This window comes from Meles meles, chromosome 4 (genome assembly GCF_922984935.1).
Source record: "Meles meles chromosome 4, mMelMel3.1 paternal haplotype, whole genome shotgun sequence".
In the NCBI taxonomy this organism is placed as follows: domain Eukaryota; kingdom Metazoa; phylum Chordata; class Mammalia; order Carnivora; family Mustelidae; genus Meles; species Meles meles.
This window is the reverse complement of record NC_060069.1, coordinates 29,641,838-29,659,709: the sequence shown is the minus strand read 5'-3', so window position 1 is coordinate 29,659,709 and position 17,872 is coordinate 29,641,838. Positions and strand designations below refer to the sequence as shown.

The window sequence follows — 17,872 nt, the reverse complement described above, 5'->3', positions numbered from 1 at the left end:
ACCTGGCTGCTTCAACCTTCACCTGGTGATTTCTCAAGTGAGCAAAACCCATCATTGCAGTGGACTGACTCTCTTCCATCCCTATCAGACTGCCCCGCTGCATTCAACTCCACCCTGTAGTGATCCGGGAACACCTAAACCCAGTGGAGGCCCTGGACAGCCACAGGGTGGAGGTGTGAAACTCTGAACTGTACTTGAGGGAATTCGGGAGCCCTGATCTGAGTCATGTGAGTCACACACATCCTCACTGTGTATCGTGGTAGCAGTACTAAGACTGATAACCCATAACTATAGCTATTAGGGTGCTCAGAAAGGTCTATGACATAGGACTGGGGTCTTATCATATCAGAATGCATCAATATCTGCATTTCTTAAATTTGTAAAACCTCAGAAAAACCAAATCCTTTATGCAAACTTTTTGGCAAATTTCTCCATCCTCTGACTACCAGGTGAAGTTACAAAGTGGTGAACCAGGGGCACCTGGGTGGCTCAGTGGGTTAAAGCCTCTGCCTTTGGCTCAGGTCATGATCTCAGGATCCTGGGATCAAGCCCCGCATTGGGCTCTCTGCTCAGCAGGGAGCCTGCTTCTTCCCTCTCTCTCTGCTTGCCTCTCTGCCTACTTGTGATCTCTCTCTCTATCAAATAAATAAATAAAATATTTTTTAAAAAGTGGTGAACCAAAATAAAAAACAAAACAAAACTATTTTCTCCTGGAAATACAACCCTGAATTTTACTGTCCACTCCAATGTTATAGCAGGGAGCAGAGAGGGGCACATTCAGGGCTTACAGCCCTCCTAGGGGGACACTTAGACTTTTGGGCAGCACAAGATGGGGACCCAACGCTTTGTGGGGCTAAGGGGGGGATGCTTTCTTCTTCCATTATAATCTGCTTTATTCCTTATAGAAACATGTTAATTTTAGAAAATAGAGGAAATAAGGTTTGCCTCACCACAGAAATGAATCCAGTGGGACCGCTCATCCATTTTTCTCACTCTCTTATTTTCTCTTTTCCTTTTTATTCTTTTATAAAACTCTTAGTGGATTTGGTACTGAAGTTGATTATTAAGGCAATTTTTAAAAATTGTTCAAATTTTCATGAATATCCACATGGATCCTACACCCACCCTAGGAAAATGAGACTTACAGCTTTGGGGAATATACAGATTAAGGGAAGTGGTACAAATGTTGAAAATTCTTGGCTTGGCAAGTTCTGCTTTTGTATTTCTCAAAGTATGTGTGTTAGAGTAGATGTGTGTATATAGTATACGTTTTATTGTTACTATTGTTGGGGAATAGTTCATGAAATAAGGGAGCCCCTTAGCCCTGGTCCACAGTTCAGAGAATAGTGGATATCTTGTTTTTTTATTTGGAATAAGCTGAATACCTGCCTCAATGTCCAAGGTCACCTTTTGTGAAAGCCTCAGATAAAAATGGTTATTATAATTGGCCTCACCATGAGAGTAGGTGAACCAGTCTATCGGTGACATCGGAGAGGAAAAAGAATGAGTGTGGGCTATAAAAGAATACAAAGGACTTAAGAGATGTAACAACCAAATACAATATATGGGCGTGGTTTAGATCCTGACTCAAATAAACCAACCATAAAAGACACCTATTAGGGATGCCTGGGTGGCTCAGTCAGTTAAGCGTCGGCCTTCAGCTCAGGTCATGATCCCAGAGTACTCGGACTGAGTCGCCCATCGGGATCCTTACTCTTCTCCCTGCTTCTCCCTCTGCCTGCTGCTCCCCCTGCTTGTCTCTCTCTCTGACAAATTTAAAAAAAATCTTAAAAAAAAAACTGTTATATGATACTTTTACCATTATTCTGTTATGGTCCTTATTCTGTTATGGTTCCATTATTCTGTTAATGTCCCTATCAGTTTACCAGTGAAATGATAATGTCTGATATTTGCTTTAAAATATTTGCAGAACAAGTGTTGGCCGGGGGCATATGGAAGCAACAAAGTTGCTTACTGAAACTAGACTGTATTATTGAAACTAGACTGTAGGAGTTTACAGCACTATTTTCTTCATTTTTGGGTATGGTTAAATTTTCCATAATAAAAAATGTTTAAAAAGAAGCAATAGAGGAGTGTCAGGGTAGCTCAGTCAGTTAAGCAACTGACTCTTGATTTCAGTCCACTGACTTATAGAAACATGTTAATTTTAGAAAACAGCTCAGGTCATGATCTCAGGGTAGTGAGATTGAGCCTTGTGTCAGGTTCCACCTGGGCATGGAGCCTGCTTAAGATTCTGTCTCTCCCTCTCCCTTTGCTCCTCCCCCCAGAAGAAGAAAAGAAGAAGAAGAAGAAGAAGAAGAAGAAGAAGAAGAAGAAGAAGAAGAAGAAGAAGAAGAAGAAGAAGAAGAAGTAATGGAAAACAAATAAACTGGTGATCATAACAATTGAATGAAAAAATAAGTAACTAAACCTCTTATACAGAAGAATCTTAAATAATTTATGTAGATGCTTTGCTCTCTAGGAGGTAGAACATAGCTTCCCACCCCTCAAGTATGGGATGCTCATGGTAATGTCCTTCTAAGAAGCACACAATGGAAAAGAAGAAAAGAAGAGTAACTTCAGATAGAACTAATGAACATGCTCCAGCCAGGTGCTAAAGGTCAACATCATCAGTGACAAATCATGCTAACAGCATGTACCCCTAATAGATGTGATGAGAAGGGCACCTCACCTCTGTGAGCTTCCTCCCCTAAACCCATAATTACTGTCCAACCATGAGAACATCAGACAAACCCAAACTGAAGGGCATTCTACAAAACACTTGCATAGGGTTTCTCAAACTTGTCAATGTCATCAAAAATAAGGAAAATCTGAAAATTCTAGAGGAGCCCAAAGAGAATGACTACATGTAATGTGGTATCTGGATGGAATCCGGGGACAGAAAAAGAATGTTAGGTTAAAAACTGTAAATCTAAATAACTATGGGCTTGAATTCATAATAATGTATCAATACCAATTCATTAGTTGTGATCAATGCAGCACAGTATTAACAATAGGGAAAACAGGGTACAGGGAATACAGAAACTCTGTGATATTCTGGCAACTTTTCTGTAAAACTAAAACCATTCTAAAACAAAAAACTTATTTTTTAAAAAAAGACTACTTCTTAGGAAGTGAAAGAATCAAATGTAAAGGTGATGTAATAGCAAAACTGACTCCAGGTCCCTTAAATCAAAATCCCTGGGGGTAGATGTCAGGCATAGTTTCTATAGTGCCTGAGAAAGAGAGAGAGACACAGAAGGACATAGAAAAAGAGAGATGCATATGTAGATGTTATGGACTGAATTGTGTCCCCTAGAATTTGTATGTTGAGGCTCTTTCCCTAAATGTGACTATATTTGGAGATGGGGCATGAAGGAAGTAATTAAGGTTAAATGAGGTCCTAAGAGTGAGGCCTTAATCCAATGGGACTGATGTCCTTCTAAGAAGAAGAGACCAGATCTCTCTCTCTCTCTGTCTTTTTCGGTCTCTCTCCATCCCTCCCTCCCCATGTGGACAGAGGAAAGGCCACGTAAAGGTACACTGAAAAGGTGACTGTCTTTAAGCCAGGAAGAGAGAGATTTCACCAGAAACCAACCTTAACAGCCCCTTGACCTGGGACCTCTGGCCTCCAAAATTGTGAGAAAATAAGCTCCTGGTGTTTAAGCCACGCAGTCAGTGGTATTTTGTCATGGTGGTCCCAGCTGCCTAATACAATAAACACATGGCAACAGGAGTGGCAGACGGGAGACAGAAACACAGTGATTGCATTCTATAGACTGTGCATTGTTTGAGACTGAATTAAAGTTACTAATTACCTTCATCAAACGTACAATTTATATCTTCGTACACATTAAAGAGTAACTAAAAGAAAAAAAAACACCTATTTTCCTCTACACAACATTTGGTTCTGACACCAAATGTGTGAGAGTTTTCCCCATAATAATCTTCCAACTTTCCAGACACCAGCTGGGTGTCCTAGAATCCAATCATGGCATTAATTACCTGAAGCGAGTGCAGACCCTGCAGGTTAAGGGCTTGATCCTGCAAGTCTGCCCCCACTTTAGACGCCAGGGACAGGTTTCAGGCCATCTCTTGTACTTCTGAAAACTTGACTACAACTTGGAGGTTCCCTCAACCTCCTCCTCAAGTTCAATAATTTGCTATAATTGCTCATAGCACTCAGGGAGAGACATTTATTGATTCATTGTAAAGGAGATGATGAAGGATACAGATGCAGAAATACAAGGTCCAGAAGTGTTCCATGTGTAGTGAACCTGGGATAAGCCACCCTCCTGGCATATGGCTATGTTCACCCAGAAGTTCTCTGAAGCCCATAGTTTAGGGATTTTTATAGAGGTTTAATCACATAAGCATGATTGATTATTAACTCCATCTCCAGCCCATCTCTCCTCCTAGAAGGTTGGGGGCTGCACCTACAATTTTCAAGTTTCTAATAATGCTTGGTCTTTCTGGTGACCAGCCCCCATGCAGGGCATTAGAACAAAATATGCTTCTATCACCTAAGAAATCCCAAGGCTTTGGGGAGCTCTGTCACGAACCAGGGGTAGAAACCAAATATATACTCCTCTCATGTCACAGTAACAATGAAAGAACAATAATAGGATGTATACCGTCAGAACCAGAGGATGGAAAACTAGGGAATAAAGAAAGCTTCATATATCCAATGGAAGGCAGGAAGGAAAGGGGGGAGGAAAGCAAAGACAGAGAGAAAAGCACAGTAAATAAAGGTCACTATATAAAATGGTAGAAAAATGAATGAAAATATATCAGTAATCACAAATTCACCTTAAAAATGAGAAGGCTCTAAGAGGCACATAAAATCTAGTGATGCAGCAAGGCTGAAGTAAAAGGATGGAAAATCTACCACATGGATCAGTCTGGATCCCAGCAGAATCCAAGTCAGATGGTTCAAAAGACTTTAGGGACAACCCACAGAGGGAGGTAGAGGTTTATTCAGGGAATAAATCGGGAATGAGAAGCAGAGAGAACCTGTTGATACTCAGGGCGCCTGGGTGGCTCAGTCCATTAAGTCTCTGCCTTCAGCTCAGGTCATGATCCCAGGGTTCTGGGATGGAGCCCTGAGTTCGGCTCCCTGCGCAGCGGGGAGTTTGCTTTCCCCTCTCCGTCTGTCCCTACCCCCACAACTTGTTCTGTCTCTCAATAAATGAATAAAATTTGTAAAAGGAAGAAGCTATTGATACTCTCAGCCTAGACATGACAAGGGGAAGACAGTTTTACCAGACTTCAAAGGATGCCAGAGCCTGGGGAAAGGAGTCTCCATAGCCCTACAGTCGTGGCCAAACACGGCACCTGCCAGATAATGCAGTTTAGTGTGAGGGGGAAGAGGCAAGAAATACTTGACCTCTCTTCTCCACTCTTACGTCTCCTCCCTCCCCTTGGCAGCCTAACCATGGGCAGTCAGCAAGAGAGTCAGCGTGACAGTTTGTGGGCCAGCAAAGGAGAGAAGAGAGAAGGTGGGCAAAGGCATGGCAGTATTCCATGCCCGGTAAAAAGAACTTAAAGACACAAATCACCATTAGGCAGGAAAAGGGGTTTTGCATAATAATAAAACAATTTTTCTAGAAGATGTAACAAACCTGTAGCTATATGAATGTAACAACGGAGGTTTCTCAGTGTATCAAGAAACTACCAGTGGGGGCGCCTGGGTGGCTCAGTGGGTTAAAGCCTCTGCCTTCAACTCAGGTCGTGATCCCAGGGTCCTGGGATCAAGCCCCTCATCAGGCTCTCTGCTCAGCAGGGAGCCTGCTTCCCTTCCTCTCTCTGCCTACCTCTCTGCCTACTTGTGATCTCTCTCTGTCAAATAAATAAATAAAATCTTAAAAAAGAAAGAAAGAAAGAAACTACCAAGGGGCACCTGGGTGGCTCAGTGGGTTAAGCCTCTGTCTTCAGCTCAGGTCATGATCTCAGGGTCCTTGGATGGAGCCCTGCATCCGGCTCTCTGCTCAGCAGGGAGCCTGTTTCTCCCTGCCCCACCCCCCTGCCTGCCTCTCTGTCTACTCTGATCTCGCCCTCTGTCAAATAAATAAATAAAATCTTTAAAAAAAAAAAAGAAAGAAAGAAAGAAAAGAAACTACCACAGGGGTTATATGGAAACAGGAACAAATATACCATCATAGTGGAAGGGTAACATACCTCTCCCAGAAAGTGTCAGATCCAGGGATCCAACACACAAGAATTTTGTAAGTCCACAGAAAATTTAAACAGCACAATAAGCTTCATATAAGGGATGTGTAGAGAATTCTACTCCCAATAATTTAAAACAGTGTTCCTGAAAACCATACAAATGTCTTTCAGTCAGTGGATGGGTAAACAAACTGTGGTCTCTCTATACAAATGGAAGACTATTCAGCAATAAAAAGAAATGATTACGGATAGGATACCTGGAACAACGTGGACGAATTTCAAACACATTGTGCTGAATAAAAGAAGCCAGACTCAAAAGGTCAGGTACCTACAGGATTCCATTTATATGACTGGAGGAGGCAAAATGAAAGGTACTGAAAACAGATGAAAGAGAGCCAGGAGCTGAGGGCGGGGGAAGGGTTTGACTGCAAAAGAGCAGTGGAGAGTGAAAGAACCCATATGGCTCGGTCACGGCAGTTACCGGACTCAAGGCTTCTGCTAAAACTCCCAGAACTGTCCCTCCAAACCAAGGAATGTTACTCCACACAAACAAACTTGTAAACCGAATTTTTAAAACATCGTCTGAATATTCAAGTTCAACCAGACAGGAACATAATTGACCACGTGCATGGTCCCAGAAGGAATCTCAAGGGCCGTGAAAGGTCAGTATTATACACACCAAATCTTCTAATTACAGTGGAGTAAAACTCTAAATCGGTTGTAAAAATTTAGCTCCCAAACATCATACTTGTGGAAACTAAGAAAATGCATTTAAAAAAAAAAATCAATGGGTCAAAGAAGATCATAATGGAAATCACAAAATAGTTCCAGCTGAATAATGACAGGAGTGTTAAATATGAAAATGTGTGGCATGTAGCCAAAGTGGGCCTTGGAGTAAAGAGCTGACTCAGAGAGGACAGGCATTATTGTTGTTGTCGTTGTTTAATAATAAGGTAACCATTTTGCTCAAGAAGTTAGAAAATGGACAATGACAATTTAAAAAATGGAAAGAAGGAAATAATACACAGGAAAACAAAACTCGCCCTAATTGCAAACAGGCACACAGCAGAGACGACTGGTGATAAAACGACAATAGGACTGTGGCTGCCAGCCAGACAAGAGAACTATGAGAAGAACGTAGAATCTGATCAGGCAGAAAAAAAGATCAGTTGAAACTGGTCACGTGGAAAAGGAAATGAGGCGTATTGGAGCGAGGAGTGCAGAAGTTCAGCCCCTGAAATCAAGTGATAAAAAATAGATTACAGTGACAATTGGTATCCAGGGGAAGCACTTATTAATAAATCTCAGCCCACCTGAGTGGCTATCGGGCCCGCCACGCCCGCTGACCCTGGGATAGATAGGGTCGTCCTGAGAAAGGGCTTAGTATGTGCCGAACTGTGGCTCAGGGAGAACTGGCCTGAAACGGTCCTCAGGACATCAAAGGGCTTTTATTTTCATGAGCTTTTACCCACCAATATTTAATGTATTTGAATTTAAAAATAACAAAAATATGGGCGCCTGCGTGGCTCAGTGGGTTAAAGCCTCTGCCTTTGGCTCGGGTCATGATCACGGGGTCCCATGATGGAGCCCCGCATTGGGCTCTCTGCTTAGCAGGGAGCCTGTTTCCTCCTCTCTCTCTCTCTCTGCCTGCCTCTCTGCCTACTTGTGATCTCTGTCAAATAAATAAATAAAATCTTTAAAAAAAAGGACACCAACTATATTTTTAAAAATAATAGTCACAAAAATAAATTCACTACAACATCACTTACAAACAATGCAAAAATGAGAATGACCCAAATATCCACAAATGTGGAAGATCATGAGTGAACTATACTTTATTTGTGCAATAGAATACTACACAGCTTATTTCTAACTATAGGTAACAATATAGATAAATCTCAGGAAAAAAAACTTGAATGGAAAAAGCAAGTGGCAAAAGAACGGAAGATAACATACCATTTATGTAATTTTTTTAAGGTAAAAAAAGAATTAATTGGTAGAAGCAAATCTTTGAAGGCCAGGTTGAATTTAGACTTATTTCAGCAAACAGTGAGCCCCTATTTTTGAATGAGTGAATCATCAAAAGATTTTGAGCAGGAAACCCACAGGAAACCCACACTTCTGCTGTAATAGCAGTCTGGTAGCTTCTTAACCTGGGGTCCACAGAATAATGCAGGGGCCTTGTATGCTTGCATGGGAGAAAAAAAAAATCTTTATTTTTTTTTTTTAAAGATTTTATTTATTTATTTGACAGAGAGAGATCACAAGTAGATAGAGAGGCAGGCAGAGAGAGAGAGAGGGAAGCAGGCTCCCTGCTGAGCAGAGAGCCCGATGCGGGACTCGATCCCAGGACCCTGAGATCATGACCTGAGCCGAAGGCAGCGGCTTAACCCACTGAGCCACCCAGGCGCCCCAAAATCTTTATTTTTAGGAAATGAAACGTTTCCTTCAAATAAGTGAAGTCAACAAAGCACAATGGTATTGGCAGTGTAAGAGTGGGTTAGCGTAAGTACAGCCATCTTAGCTTGGGCAGCCATCTCAGGCCCAAGGGTTGAACTTTCCCCGACTTTACTTTAGTTCCAGGGACCCGCCACCCTGCTTTAGTTCCAGGGACCCCCACCCTGCTTTAGTTCCAAGAAAGTACGCAACCCTGCAACATCCCACCTGCAGCTAATCAGCTTAAACCACCAAGGCGATCACGGAGACCAGATATTGAAAAGAGCTTATCTTACTAAACCACCAGGGGGGTGCAAATCAAAAGTATGTATGGTCTCTGAAGTGATGGAAAATTACTGTGAGTTGGATGTTTTAAAAAATGCTATATAGGGGCGCCTGGGTGGCTCAGTGGGTTAAAGCCTCTGCCTTCGGCTCAGGTCGTGATCCCAGGGTCCTGGGATTGAGCTCCGCGTCCTGTGATTGAGCCCCTCGTCCTGGGATTGAACCCTGCATCCGCGGGAGCCTGCTTCCCCTCCTCTTTCTCTGTCTGCCTCTCTGCCTACTTGTGATCTCTCTGTCAAATAAATAAATAAAATCTTAAAAAAAATGCAGCCCAGTGAGTGGGCTTGTGAGGCTAGAAAGGAAGAAGGATCGAGGGGGATAGAAGGCATTGCCCCTAACCGAGCTGCGCTGCAGTGGGGTCCAGTACTGGAGTATGTAGGAAGGATGGGGATGTGCAGTGAGCCCGCCAACAGGAAAGGATAGCCCAGAAGCACACAATAATCTCACTGATCTTGTTCCAAATTTGCCTTTTCTCCTTTTTACATGAGACTCTTGAGCCGTTGCCACAAAGTGCATTTGTCAGTCTTCCTGCATGTCTCCTCAGAAGCAAGTTGGGACAAGGCTTTTCCCAGCCCAGAACTTCTTTCGCAAAGAATGGCTTGCCTATCTGACACCGCCCAGACAAGCCCTGAATCTGGGTCCAGCATCAGAACTAAAGAAAAGCCAATTGGATTTCATATGGGTTAATTTTATGAGTCAATTTTTGTGTCAATTTGACAATCACGTGCCCAGGTATCTGGTTAAACAGATAGCAACAGAGTAAGGCAAGCTCACATGCCTGTCTTCGAGCTAGGACATCAGTCTTCTCCTGTCTTCAGACTTGGACTCAAACTGGAACTTATACCATCTGCTCTCTTGGTTCTCAGACCTTTGACTCACACTAGAATCACACCACTTGTCAGCTGCTGGTCTGGGGACTTTTCAACCTTCATAACCACAACCGATTGATTGATTGATTGATTGATTGATGATTCTGTTTCTCTGGTGAACCCAGACCAATGGAAATGACCTTTGCCTATAACTCTCCACCAGTGAAAATGTTACAAAACAACTGTTACAAATATTATAAATTCAGAAAAAAAAATGCTCCTTGTGTTTTATTAAATTTGCTAAATCAACAAAGAGCATCAGTAAAAACAATGAACTTCAACAGAACTTAAGTTTGGCTGAAATGGTAGAGGGGAGGAGGACTGCCTTAGAGGAGAGGAAGAATTAGGGTTGTCTGGGGCATGTGTACACACACACACACACGCACATGCATGTGTGAGATTTATGTCCTTCTTGTGCACTTTTCACGACCCCTAGCAACCAGACTTCCACCCTGACGCTCTACCCTTGGTCACCTCTAGTCTCCAAACTCCAGCCATTCCCACTGTGCTAATGATGTACATCCCTAGCCTTGAGCTTTCCAAAATAATGGAATCATCACAGGCAGTCTGATTTCACCCAGTACCTTCATATCACAGATTATAAAACTGAGCATCTTAGAAACCAAGAGCTGTGTCCAGAGTCATATATGTGCTGGCAATTAGCAGAGTTGAGACTAGAAGCCAAGTTTGCTAAATACCAATCTAGCACTCACTTGGATAACCTGGTTTTCTGTCTGGTCTATATCCTAGAGAGTTATGAACTATTTTCAATTAGATAGCCTCAACTCAGACACTACAAGCCTCAGCATACACTTGTAAAACTGTTGAGTCTTGAGTGGACAGCTAGGGGAAAGTCTTTGTCACACAAATGGTCAAGGGGTTAATATTGTTAATTTGTAAAAAGAGCGTTCATTCAACACATGTTTCATTGAGGGCTCACCAGGTCCAGTGTGCTAGACAGTGAGAAAACAATGGTGAATAAGAATAGCATGGTTTCTCCTTGCACAGACTTTACTGTCTAGTGGGCACAAACAAAACAATCTGAAATTACCACTGGGAAAGGCAGTCATGTGCCGCTTCTAGCTTCCGGCATAGGAGGGCAGCGTCTCCTTACAAAGGGATAAAGAGCCCTTTTGACCTGTGATGGGTATCGCTCTCTGCTCTGAAATATCTTTTCCTGTCCCACGTTTGAACAGGTGTCCTTCTTTGTTCTGCTTCAGCATGGATCAAAGACCCTTGGGCAGGACCTCAGCTTTCTGTTCTTCAGACCCCGTGGGGGAGGACATGAGGTCTTTGGCCTGAAATGCAAATGGAATCTGTGTGCAGACCATCTCCCCGTGTTGTCTGGGCGAGGAGACCCGCCGAGCATAGGAGACAGACACTGGCTATTGAAGGGGATCTTGTTCTGTCTCTTCTCCATGTAAGTAAAATATTGTTCAACCCAGAGCCTGTGTGAGTCTTGTTTCTCCCAGCAACTCTGATACCTGCAAACTACACAGGGTGACCGACATACTGGGACTGCTGCACCTGGTCGTAGGCAACAGGTGCCACTCACTGGACAATTATCGTAATAAAACACTAACTGAAGGAAAGGAATGCCTATGGCGAAGCGTGCTGCTGAGGGCCTGACTCATGTTGGCTGTGCGACCCGGACTGGGGAGTGTTGGGATCTATCCATGAAGTTCTGAGCTGAGAATGAAAGTATAAATACGAGCTAATTAGGGAAGGATGGAAGAAGGGGCAGACACCACATGTCATAGAAGTTCTGTGAAAAGGCCCTGTGGCATATTTGAAAAATTGTAAGAAGGCTGGTATGCCCTCAGGGCATAAAGAGAGGAGCAGAATGTGGCTCAAATGAGCTTGGAGAAGGAAGCAGGGACCAGACAGTGCAGGACCTTCGAGGTCACCGTGAGGATATGAATCTGTATCCACTGAGGAATGGACAGCACAGAAGTTTGCTAAGGAGAAGTTGACATGGTGAGATTTGTGTTTTGAAGAGATGAGGCTAGTGGCAGTGGAAAAGATGGATGTGAAAGGGAGAAAGTAGACACCAAGAGCTAAGTGAGACCATTGCCAACATCTAGGAGAAAGAGAGTGGTAGTTTTGGCCAGTGGTTCTCAACCAGGGAATTTCACCCTCTGAAGACCCTTGGCAATCTCTGGAAACACTCTTGAGTGTCACACGGTGTGTGGGAATGTTATGACTTTTAGCAGATTAAGGTCAGGAGTGCCACTAAATGAACATCCTACGAGACACAAAAAGGACCCCCTAGCCTGAGATATAAATTGTGCCTAGATTGACAAATTCTGGCTCAGGCTGTGGTGGTGGCGGAGATGGGACACATGGGAGAGATAATTAAGAGGGCAAAGCCAGCAATCCTTCGTGACTGATTGATGATGAGGGACGAGGGAGCGATTAGCAAAGAGAACCCTCAGCTTTCTGGCTTGCTCACTTGAATGACTGGGGGTGCCGTCCGCTGAGACAAAAAACATTGGAGAAGCTGATGGTTTTCTGGAGAAGGATGAGGAGCTCAGCTGGAGACCTATGAAACTGAGATGCCTCTAAAATATCCAAAAGAATTCAGGCCATTCTCTAGGTCTACAGCTCAAGAGGAAAAGCCTGAGCAGAACACATGCATTTCAGAGATTTCCTTAAGTAGAACGGAAGCCAGGGGCAGGGATGAGGTTACTGAGAAAGGGGTACAGAGTGAGGAAGAAAGAGGGCCCAGACAGAATCTTGAGAAACTCTTGGGAGAGGAGAACAAGCCAGCAAATAGCATGTAGGGGGCATCCGGAGAGGTGGGAAGAAAACCAGGGCATGTCACCTCCCAGAAGCTTCAAGTGGGACTGTTTACCCCACATCTTCTCCAACACAGAGCACTGCAGATATTTTTAAAGCTTTGCTAAACTGATCAGTCAAGAAAAATCTAGTTTAAAGATGTCCAAGTTCTGCCATGTTGGGGTAAGTAATGACATTTAAGCATCTTTGCCATGTTTACTGGCCATTTATACTTCTTAGGTCCTTTGTCCATTTTCTTATTCTATATATTCCTATTTTTCTAGACTGGTTTGGCCTCACTATATATTGTGATTTTTCACTCTTTGCTGTCGCATTATTAAATATTTCCACACCATTTATCCTTTTTATTTAAAGATGTCTTTATCCATTCACTTATTTTACATTTTTTTTTCCTGCAAGATTGCTGTTGACTTTATCTTCCTGCTTTGATTTCATGTTGGAATAGGGTGTTTCTTCCCAAGGATCACAAAAATGTTCTATATTTCCTTAGGATATCAAATCCTTTTTAACATTTAAACTTTTCATCTATCTAAAATCTCTTTTTGTGGGGCGCCTGGGTGGCTCAGTGGGTTAAGCCACTGCCTTTGGCTTGGGTTATGATCTTGAGGTCCTGGGATCGAGTCCCGCATCGGGCTCTCTGCTCGGCAGGGAGCCTGCTTCCCTCTCTCTCTCTCTGCCTGCCTCTCTGCCTGGTTGTGATTTCTCTCTGTCAAATAAATGAAATCTTTAAAAAATAATAAAATAAAATCTCTTTTTGTGACTGATGAATGATTGGGATTTTTTTCTCAGTTCAGTTGAGAAATGTGTTCTTCCAGTCTCCTCTTTATGTTAAACTAAATCCTATATCCATTAATCTCGTATTGACCTATCTTTTTTGTTCTTTAGAGCTATTGGCATATTCCTGTGCCCAAACCAGGCTGTTTTAATTACTGTAGCTCTCTGGTATGGTTTGATATCTGGAAGGTACATTTGTATTATTTTATTTTATTTTAAAGATTTTATTTATTTATTTGATTAAGAATGCAAGCGAGACAGCACAAGCAGGGGGAGTGGCAGAGGGAGAGGGAAAAGCAGGGTCCCTGCCAAGCGCGATGGTCTCAAATGAGGGGCATTCTTCTCTGAAGACCACCCCTGCCCCCAACTGTCAGTGGATTCGGTCCCATCTGCACCGGACAGGAAACTAGAGGCATACAGCATCTAGGTCTCCAGGGGAACAGGCAGACCCAGGACATAGCCCAGACCTTAGCTCTTCCTTCCAGCTATTCAGGACCACCCACGAGGAGGGGTCGTCCCACAGAACTCTACTTAGGCCTCTTGGTGGATCATCCAGGAGTCCCAAAGGGCCTGCTGATGCATTAAAAACAAGACCCCTGGTGCATCGAGTCGGTGCATTTTTGTCCTCTTCCAGGATTAGCTTGTCTTGAATCTTAGCCTAACCATACCCATATAAAATGGGGTTGCGGGGAGCATTGCTGAGTAAACAGTGAGCGGATCTCTGGGCATGGCCAAGGCAGTCAGTCTGAAATACATGACAGGGAACGTCTCTGTAGTACTTTGCTCTCCTGGCCCAGGTGATTCAGGAACCAGTGTGCCTGCTAGCCTCACGCCCAACATTACAGGTGTTTACCAGCCTCCACTCCACGGAAAGATGGGGCACAGGGCCCACCTGTGCACATCCAAGAGTGCCGGGTTTCTACACTCTGCCCTGCCCCCACTCCCCCTCCAAGTAGTCTTGGGGTGAGGATGGAGAAAACCAAAAGAGAGATCAAAGGGTCCTTGGCCTTGACATCGATGTTTGATGGAGTCATGCAGTGAACACCCTCCGGACCTTCCCCAGGTAGGGCCGGGCAGCATGGGGGTGAGGAGGACCGGAAGGGGGAAGATGAAGCAAAGGTGCTGGGCCTCGACCCGGCCGAGGGGGCGGTCCCCGGCCCCGACTGCTCCGCCCCCGCCCCGCCCCGGGGCCGCCCTGCCTCCCCTGCCTCCGCAGAGCCTCCGGAGCGCTGGCCGCCGGCTGCCACTGCGGCAGCGCAGCTCGCCCTCCCCCGACCGTCGGCGCACAGGTGAGCACCGGGGACCCCGCGCCCGAGCCGCTGAGGAAGGAGCGGAAAGCTTCGTGGGGCTGGGAGCTGGGAAGGAAGGAAACGAGATCGGATTTCAGAGACGGCCGGAGAGAGGGGCCGAAGGGTGTGCGCCCCAGTCTTGGGAGGCAGGGAGGTGGTCCCTGCCAAGCCCGGAGAGGTGGACGCGTCCCCACCGAACGCATCTGCGGCTCCGGAGATGGTCTGGCGCTTAGCTATCCTGGCTGTGTGGAGACACAGTTCCAGAGCGGGGCCTCCCAGTTCCTGGGGCGCTGGATCCCGGGGGCCCGGCATCCCTTTGCAATTGTTTCCAACCAGCAGCTAAAAATATCCCTCCTAGGTCTTTCAGGGGCGACTTTGGTCTCGCGGGTGCCCAACACCCACAAAAACCTCCCTTGCTTCTGCGATTTGAAGAAGAGCCCTGCCTCAGTCCTGTGAGTGTTGCTAATAGGTGGAAGATTCCTTCTGCCCCAGTCGGTTTGTACAGGTGGAAAAAATCTGCAAGAAATGATTGACTTATTGTTCGGAAATTTTTCTATTTAAAATTTCAGCAGACCTATTCTTCTCGTTGCATCTGAGGAGGTGACACCAGAATTTAAGCCCAGCTTTGGGTGTCTGTCCAGAGGGCTCCGTTTCTCCGTCCCCCGAGAGGTTTTGATTTGGAAGAAGTGAAGTGGGTTTGAAAGCAGGTTTTGCTTCCTGACGGGCTTTCCGGCTGGGACAAGAGTTTGCTTAAGGTAGTCATTAGCTTTTTACCTGAAAACTGAGGACCAGGAGGCAACCACGTGGTTGTGGTCAGGGGACTGCCATGTATCACTCCCCTTCCTCCCTGGACAGATGTTTTTTTAGTCGTGCCCCCAAACTGGGCTTAACACTGCTGGTTTCCCGAACTGAAGTCAGGGGCCAACGACACACTGTCATTCTGTGTTCTCTTGCCTACAGTTGGGAGGAAAGATGTTCACTGTGCTGACCCGCCAACCCTGTGAGCAAGCAGGTTAGTATCTCCAAGCAGGCAGCAGGTGTGGTATTCTTCAGTCACAGCCCAGGCTTCAGCCCACAGTTCTTCATGCGTGGCCCCTGCCATTGAGTTTAACGTCTGTGGTTTGAGACTCAGTCACTTACTGAGCTTTCACCACCAGCATGCCTCAGGTAGAAGTAATGCTTTTGATCAAAGCTACACAAAACAAGGACTAACATGCATGTTTCGCTTAAATGGTTTTTCCGGTTTGCATAATCCATTAATTTGGCTGTTTGTGGTTTCCCTTACCAAGCTGCGTGTGGGGTTTGCTTGAGAATATTGTTGCTTTTGTAATGCATGTAAAGTCCTTAGATCTGTCCTCTTCTTCCATCCCAGTGTTGTTGCTGGCACAGTGTCTACAGGTTCCACACTCTGCTCCCCCACCCCGGGTCAGCGTCCTACCCTTGCTACCGGAGGCACATGTGCAGAATTCTCACACAAACGCACACACACACTGCCAAGCTTGCCCTGCCTGCCTGCCTCTGGAGCACGTTTTACGGTCGCTCATGTGGAAGCCCAGAAGGGTCTGGCCTCTCCACTCTCAGGTAGACACCTTGTAATTACAGTGTTTGTTCACTCCTAATGACAGCACAGCTCTGGGCTGCATTCCCTAAACGAATGAGACCTGCTCTAGTCCGTTTGGCTTCGCAATAGGCTTTTCTGCTGGGGCCAGGGTTTGCTGCAGGTAATCATAGCTATTTACCTGAAAAGTGCTGAAACACAGAGGACTGGGGAGACCAAACACACAACTGTGCTCGGCAGACTGCTTATGTATCACACCCCCTCCTGCCTCTGGATAGATGATCTTTAGTCATGCCCCCAAACTGGGCATTCTTGTCTTCTAAAAGGATATAATTTTAGGGTGGTAGGGGCAACTTAGACAAATCTTTTTTTTGTAAAAGGAAATTGTACCTAAGGAGCTAGTTCACTTGGATTTTCAGGTTTTCCTTAAAGGACTTTGAAAGGTTTGATGAATTTTGACAAATGCACACACCCATATACCCCATAATCCTAGGAAGATATAGAGCATTTCCGTGACTCCAGAAAGTGCCCCTGTATTCCTTCTCGGTGAGTCCCTGTCCCCATCCAACACCCAGGGTGGTCACTGTTCTGATTTCTGTCACCTGCCTGTTTTAGAACTTCACATGAATGAAATCATTTCAGCATAGAACAATATTTGTTTCTTTTTCTGAAAAATGTATTTGCTACTTTATTTATAAAATTTCCATTAGCCCGCACTGTTTTGTTAAGACCCGAGGAAATATCTGTTCAAAATCATCTAGTTAAGCAGTATTAGTTTAACTTTAATACATAGACATAGTCCATTATAGTAATTGAATACCTTACACAATACAGATATAATTATCTTACTTCAGAGGCTTTGTATTTAGCTGAAGATTATTCATAGGCTTCATTATTATTATTTTGCTTTTAAATGGGTACAGTTTACATGTCACAATTAAAATACAAATGCCAGAGATGATATGACCCCTTTGAACACATGGCTTAGGGTCTAGCTGTTCTTTGAAGAGGTAGGTGAGACCCTATGGCTTCCCTGTAGACATAGGAAAAATGACTGAGGTTGACTTCTTTCTGGGAAACGAAATATTTTAGAAATTCATATGTGTTACTGTTTGCAAGACTGTATGTCACTGTGTACTGAACTTTATAATCATTGGTTATATCTGAAGTATAGCAATAATTTATTTTATCTGATTTTTTTAAAATAAAGATTATTTATTTAACAGAGAGAGAGAGAGAGTATAAGTAAGCAGAGAGGCAGGCAGAGAGAAAGGAAGAAGCAGGCTCCCCACAGAGCAGGGAGCCTGATGTGGGACTCAATCCCAGGACTCTGGGATCATGACCTGAGCCAAAGACAGCTCCTTAACCGACTAAGCCACCCAGGTGCCCCTGATATTATTTTTAAATGAAATATTTTATCACCTGCTTAATAGAAAACCCATATTTTTTAAGTCTACATTGGAATAAATGTTATTGTAAATCATCTCAGTGACAACGAGTAGTATGCTTAATGCATCTGGGGAGATACCAGGAAACTAAACTATGCACACCCTCTCTGCAAATGATGTCTTAGGCTACTCTTTTGGAGGAAAGGTAAATGGTTATTGGAACCCAATCCCTGTTCCACCTTAAAAGTG

The 17,872-nt window shown here is 44.3% G+C and overlaps 1 protein-coding gene across 6 annotated transcripts in view; it reads left to right on the top strand.

Annotated features, from left to right (window-relative positions):
- Window positions 1-14,616: 14,616 nt before the first annotated feature.
- The window catches only part of ENTPD3 (ectonucleoside triphosphate diphosphohydrolase 3), a 33,844-nt gene continuing 30,588 nt past the window's right edge, over window positions 14,617-17,872 (top strand). Inside the window, exons 1-4 of one of the 6 annotated variants that reach the window (XM_046001327.1) lie at window positions 14,632-14,677; window positions 15,036-15,129; window positions 15,301-15,432; window positions 15,638-15,689. In XM_046001327.1, the coding sequence (XP_045857283.1) occupies window positions 15,650-15,689 (40 nt within the window). In that variant the 5' untranslated portion in view covers window positions 14,632-14,677; window positions 15,036-15,129; window positions 15,301-15,432; window positions 15,638-15,649. Of the gene's footprint in view, window positions 14,678-15,035; window positions 15,130-15,300; window positions 15,433-15,532; window positions 15,690-17,872 lie in introns of all 6 variants that reach the window. The other 5 variants (XM_046001322.1, XM_046001324.1, XM_046001325.1 and 2 more) reach the window with 5 other exon arrangements.